The 5,932-nt window shown below is 49.0% G+C and overlaps 1 protein-coding gene across 9 annotated transcripts; it reads left to right on the top strand.

The window, feature by feature from the left end:
* The first annotated feature begins 1,401 nt into the window (after nucleotides 1-1,401).
* Nucleotides 1,402-5,541, top strand: ARMCX1 (armadillo repeat containing X-linked 1). Of its 9 annotated transcripts, none has more exons than XM_028166294.2 (5): nucleotides 1,402-1,533; nucleotides 1,878-1,931; nucleotides 2,382-2,544; nucleotides 3,296-3,410; nucleotides 3,664-5,541. In XM_028166294.2, exon 5 carries the CDS (start codon nucleotides 3,792-3,794, stop codon nucleotides 5,154-5,156), a length of 1,365 nt encoding a protein of 454 aa, XP_028022095.2. In that variant the 5' UTR covers nucleotides 1,402-1,533; nucleotides 1,878-1,931; nucleotides 2,382-2,544; nucleotides 3,296-3,410; nucleotides 3,664-3,791; the 3' UTR covers nucleotides 5,157-5,541. The 9 variants fall into 9 exon arrangements, with proteins under 9 accessions (XP_028022095.2, XP_028022094.2, XP_057394989.1 ...); XM_028166293.2 differs by having other exon boundaries at nucleotides 2,442-2,544; XM_028166292.2 differs by having other exon boundaries at nucleotides 1,407-1,533; nucleotides 1,875-1,931.
* The last annotated feature ends 391 nt before the right edge of the window (nucleotides 5,542-5,932 follow it).

Raw genomic sequence — 5,932 nt, forward strand, 5'->3', positions numbered from 1 at the left:
TGGGTTCTCCCTGGGTGCCCTGAGGTAAGGAGGCCAGGGGTGGGAGGCCAGCAGGCTGCCCCTCTCAGGCCAGGGGGTAGCAGCAGATGGCATCAGGAACAAGGTTAACTGGGCCACCATTAATCAGGGCAGAGCAGGACAGGCAGGCTTGGGTGCTTCCCCCAGCAACTGCTTCTCTAGGCTTCATGGAAACCTGCAGCTGCAGGAGTAGGTGGGAACAGCAGTCCCTTCTCTGCATCCCTGAGTTACCTCTGTGGGAATTTGAGGGAGGGAGGGAGGAAAGAAGTCAAAGGTGTTTACTCAGTTTTGTCACCTGAGTAAAGGTGGCATTTACCACTCTGGTCACCTGTCCATGTATATTTTTAGAGTGTGCAAAAAGAGTCAGGTTCTATAATGCAGGGGATGAGAAGCTCTGGAATATAGGAGAGATGGGAGGGCATCACCTTCCACCCTTCCTTCTTGACAAGGCCGGGAAGATCGGATGATTTCTGCATCCCTCACACCCTCAGCTTCCTCAGCTATAGTAGCCTAAAAGCTAATCTGGGGCAGGTGTTCAGAACAGCCATCAAATCACAAGAGGTTCACACAGCAGTCAGCCAAGACTTTGGGACATTGAATGCATGTCTTTCTTTAATCAAACAATATAAGATTTTATTGTTTTTGTTTTATCAAATTGTAAGTTGATCCAAAATTAGAAAAAGTAATAGATCATTTATGTAAAATGGCAAAGATTAGACAACTAGTCATCTTTGTGGACTAATTCATAGACTGTGTGAAAAGTAACAGTTTTCCATTTTAAAACAGGTTACTACGTTTTGAAAGCTTCTTCTTGACTGTAACCAGTGGAAACATTTTCCTTGTGTTATAAATAAATATAGTAAAATTAGCGAGGCCTTTTGGGTTTTCCCCTCCGACTTAAATTCTTCTCCAGTCAAACGAAGATAGCATCATTTTATTTTCTCAATATAAGAGTAATGCATTACTGATTTTTAAAAAATGAACAGAAAAGTTTAAGAAAGTAAGACATTCCCACTACCCATATCCTTTTCTGAGATCTTGAATCCCATTTCGTATAGGGGTGCAGGGGAAACGCTGAGCAGTGAGGCTGCGTTGTGGGGGGGTGGGGGGTGAAGGGAGAGGTGGGTGGACAGGGAGTAGAGGAGAGAAAAATTATTCCTCAAAGAGGAAGACAAGACCAATGGACATGGGAGCAGATACAGTTTCTCTCTGCTAACCAAAGAAAGGCAAATGCCAACCACAAGATAAGCTACTTCTGGTTTCTGGGATTGGCAGTGGAAAATGAGTGGCAGGACCTGCTGTGAAGGGAAAGGAAAGGGGTGGGCCGGCTTCTGCCGCACTGCTGGTAGGAGTGGTAATTGGGGTTCTGAGCTCACGAGTGACGTGGCTCTCACGTGAGCGGGAGCCGACGTGTGCAGACGTCCTTCTAATCCCGGTCTTTCGTTTGGTCCGGTTGCCATCTCCTTATTACCTCGAGGGCTGGCGGGCCTGTGGCCAGGAGAGGAGGAGGAGGAGGTAACCGCCCTGATCCCAGCCAGTCTATGTGCGGATGGGTGCTTGCCCGAGGGATTCCCGCGGTGCGGGTAGCGGAGGGTGGAGACTAAAGAAGGACAAGGCTCCTTTCTCCACACCCTTGCACTATCCCTGGCCCTTTCGAGAACAAGAATGGTGGACCTTGGGGGCCAGATTCCAGGGGAGACCCCAGACCAGGAGGGGGGAAACCTGAAAACCTTTGGCATCCAGGGCCTTGAATCGGGAAGGGCCGATGTTAAGATTCTTGTCCTGTGTGCCGGTCCATCTAGCAAGCCAGTGTCTTGGGGCTGGGCGTCTGTCTTGTCATTCCCCGTGTCTTTCAGTAGGGCGCTGTACCACTCGGAGCAAAGGAATAAAGAATCTGCCCCGAACCCCTGCAGGTCAGTGTAAAGGTGGGATTGCCCCGCGGCCCCCAGAAGGGCGGGGATGGCTGGGGTTCTCCTCCTAACTCGGGCGCATTACTGACTCCCCAGTTACCTCCCTGCTCTTTTATATAGGAAATAGGAGATGACAGCGCGTACAGGAAACATAGTTGTCGTTGGGGCTGAGACTGCGTCGGGCAGGGGAATCAAAGAGATCTTTGGGTTTTCTTTTGCTCCTCCGGTTTTTCTCACTCCTTCGCCCCGCCTCCCCTCTTTCCAGTTGTTCGAAAGGGGTGTGGTTTTTCCTGGGAAAATGGCCGACCGCTGGGGCTGGGACTGGGGGCTGGGACTGGGGGCTGGGGGAGGGGGTGGATGGACGCCCTTGCTGGAAGAGGGCTGCTGTTAGCGGAGTCCTGAGAAGTGGGGGTAGGGTGAGAGACCAAAAGGTGAAATCCGTTTGACAACCAGGACCTTGGATTCGGAAAGGCTGGTATTGGGACTGTCTGAAGTGCTGTTCTGTCTGCCTAGCAATCTGTCTCTGCCCTGTCGCCTGTCTGTGTCTTTGGATCTTGCGGCTGAAGGCCAATCCAACTCTAGGAGCAGGAAGAAGAGGAAAATTGTCCAGAAACAAGTATGTCAGAGTGAGAGTGGTGGCACTATTTAGGGATCCCTGGGCTGGAGAATGGTGAAGACTGCAAACTCCAGTGGGCCCGTGGACCTCCCCCACATACCCCTCCTCCTCTCCTCTCTGGACCATTGCGGAGCTTGCAAAAGAAAGTGCCCTGCACGGAAAGAAGTGGCTGGGAGGACGAAGGTGTCACGAGAGTCCTGGGGTGGGGGTGGGGAGGACCTTTCTCCAAATTACTCTTTGGTCCCAGAGTTGTCAGTCTTTAGGTTAGGTGGAGGCGGAAACCGAGATGAGGGAGGAAGGAAATTGCTCCGGAGCAGTGGATATAATGGGTGGGAGTAGGAGTATCCTGGTACCTCTGAGTTGATGGGGGTGGCGGAGGCAAGGGCGGAGTTCGAGACTTCTGTGCATTTTACGCCTGTCTGGCTTCTAGACACTCTCCCTCCACCACCATCCATTTTGTTACAGGGAAGGAGTTGTGGCAGTCACCTTCGAAGGCAGTGACTTTCGGGGGTGGGGGCTGGGTGGAGGATTGGAGGAGATCGAAGGAACGGGGCGAGGGTGGGGCGGGTCATAATGAACTTCAAAGCCGCAGCTCAGTGAGGAGAGGAGGGGAACCGAACGTGGGAAATATTGGGCTCCGCAGGACTAGGGCCAGTGATTCCGCAGAGGAACGTGTGTCCCGTCCCGGGTGAGGTTCATCTGTCTGTCCCATGAGCTCTCAGCACCACTCCCCCCACCGCTTCGTATGCAGGTTTGCAGGACTCAGTGTACTTCCAGGCAAGAAATAGAAGGAAGAAACTGCCTGGACCCCTGCGGGTGTATGTGGGGCTGCCACTGCCCCCAGGACATCTGGAGGGGCAGGGGAGGTAGGGAACTGATTAGCTGTCTTAAATTTAACATACTGGGGTGGGGTGGTTGAACATGAGGTTGGAGAATCTGGAGGTGGGGAAAATTTTCAAAATTACCTTCCTGATTAAAAAAAGGAATCAGTGATCTACCCTTGAGTCCCTGCCATGTCCCCATTTGTTTTGTCTGTTTGTAGGTCTGTAGTTCAGTCTGTCTGCATGCGAAGGCACAGAAGGAGGAGACTGAAGCCTCAAATCTTTCTTTCATTCTTAGGTCCCCCAGTATCTGTAGCTGCAGCAGAGCCTGCTGGCTGTAGCTGAAGACTCCACAGCCCCCACCCCACCCCCTGACTTGGGAGCGCTCTTCTGGCCAGAGCAAACCCTCCAGACAGTCGCGGCAGCATGGGCCGAACTCGGGAAGCTGGCTGCTTGGCTGCTGGTGTAGTGATCGGCGCTGGCGCCTGCTACTGCGTATACAGACTGACCTGGGGAAGAGATGAGAGCGAGAAAATCTGGGACGACCACGATGACGATGATGAGGAGGAATCTAGCGATATTGCAGAGACTGGGAAAGGAGCTAAGGCTAATGCTGGGGCAGGGGCTGGAGCCAGACTTCAGGGTGACTCAAAGGCCAAGGCTGAGGTGTCCGTGGAACTCAAGAGTGGACCTGATGTAAAGGCAGAGGCCCACTTGAAGGCCCAGAGCGGAGGTGGCCTAGAGGCCAAGGCCAAGGCCCTTTTCAGCACCCTGAAGGAACAGGCAAGTGCAAAGGTGGGCAAAGGGGCCAGGTTGGGTACCATCTCCGGGACCAGGACCCTTACACCTGGTTTACCCTGCCCAGGAGTCAGGGGTGGAGGCTGCCACCCTGTGAGGAATGGAGCTAGGGCTGGGGGCAGGACTAGTGGCAAGTCCAAGGGAAGGACCAGAGGTAAGAGCACCAGGACTCCAGCCACATCATGGCCTGTTCGAAGGGGCAAGTTCAACTTTCCCTATAAAATTGATGATATTCTGGGTGCTACTGACCTTCAAAAGGTCCTTAACATCCTAGAAAGAACTAATGATCCTTTTATTCAGGAAGTAGCCTTGGTCACTCTGGGTAACAATGCAGCATATTCATTTAACCAAAATGCCATTCGTGAATTGGGTGGTCTCCCAATTATTGCAAAACTGATAAAAACGAAAGATCCCATTATTAGGGAAAAGGCATACAATGCCCTTAATAATTTGAGTGTGAATGCGGAAAATCAGGGCAAGATTAAGACATATATCAGTCAAGTGTGTGATGACACCATGATCTGTCGTTTGGACTCAGCTGTGCAGATGGCTGGTCTAAGACTGTTAACCAACATGACTGTGACAAATCACTACCAACATTTGCTTTCCTATTCTTTTCCAGACTTTTTTGCTTTGTTATTCCTGGGAAATTACTTCACCAAGATTCAGATTATGAAACTAATCATAAACTTTACTGAAAATCCAGCCATGACAAGAGAGCTGGTCAGTTGTAAAGTACCATCAGAATTGATTTCCCTCTTTAATAAAGAATGGGACAGAGAGATTCTTCTTAATATCCTTACCCTATTTGAGAATATAAATGACAACATAAAAAATGAAGGGCTTGCCTCATCCAGGAAAGAATTCAGCAGAAGTTCACTTTTTTTCTTATTCAAAGAATCTGGAGTGTGTGTTAAGAAAATCAAAGCATTAGCAAATCACAGTGATCTGGTCGTGAAAGTAAAAGTCCTAAAAGTATTGACCAAACTTTAACTGGGGGTCTGTCCCAAACAATACTGAGGTAATTTTTTTAGTTTGCACTTGGGAACAATGCATTTTGTAAATTCTTTGCTTTTCACTGTGCTTATATGGCAAAGAGATCCTTTCAGCTGCTATTTTGGAATAATGAATATCACATATCAACAGTGATGCTGGTTGTGATGGTTGGTTTTAGGCTAGACCATTTTAAGGATGTCAGATGAATACTAGAGCTTGTACAAAGAAAGCATTTATTGATTCCATCTTGCTACCTAGATTGAGATATTTTTACTCTTTCCTCTACTTAAACTGACAGCGAACTAATCACGAATAAGCTATACTTTTGTATTGGTTTACATTTGTTAATCTTGTGTTTCATCAATAAAGTTGTGTGTTTTAACCAGCAAAAAAAAATTTATCATGTTCTTGAGTTTATGATATATTTGGAGAGGCAAGATGTATGGAAACAAAAAGATACTAACAAAACTGAGAACCTCTAATCATGGCCATCTGTTTCCTATTTCTGCAGGCAACAGTGCTCTCCTCCGGATGCTTAAGTAGAACTGGGCATGAAGGATGGGATAAAAACAGGGTGGAAGGGCATTGGAGGAAGGAGGAGTGATGGGAAGAAAGGCATGGAGGTGGGAATTTTTCTCCACAGAAGAAGAAGGCTGTGCCTCTCCTCTGTGAACAAAGTGTGGGGAGGGGAGTGATGGAAAATACAGTCCAGCAGTTGGGTGAGTTCCGTTCATGGAGGATCCCTGATTTCTAAACTGAGGTGTCTGTATATT

The sequence above is a fragment of the Balaenoptera acutorostrata genome, chromosome X (genome assembly GCF_949987535.1).
Source record: "Balaenoptera acutorostrata chromosome X, mBalAcu1.1, whole genome shotgun sequence".
NCBI lineage: Eukaryota > Metazoa > Chordata > Mammalia > Artiodactyla > Balaenopteridae > Balaenoptera > Balaenoptera acutorostrata.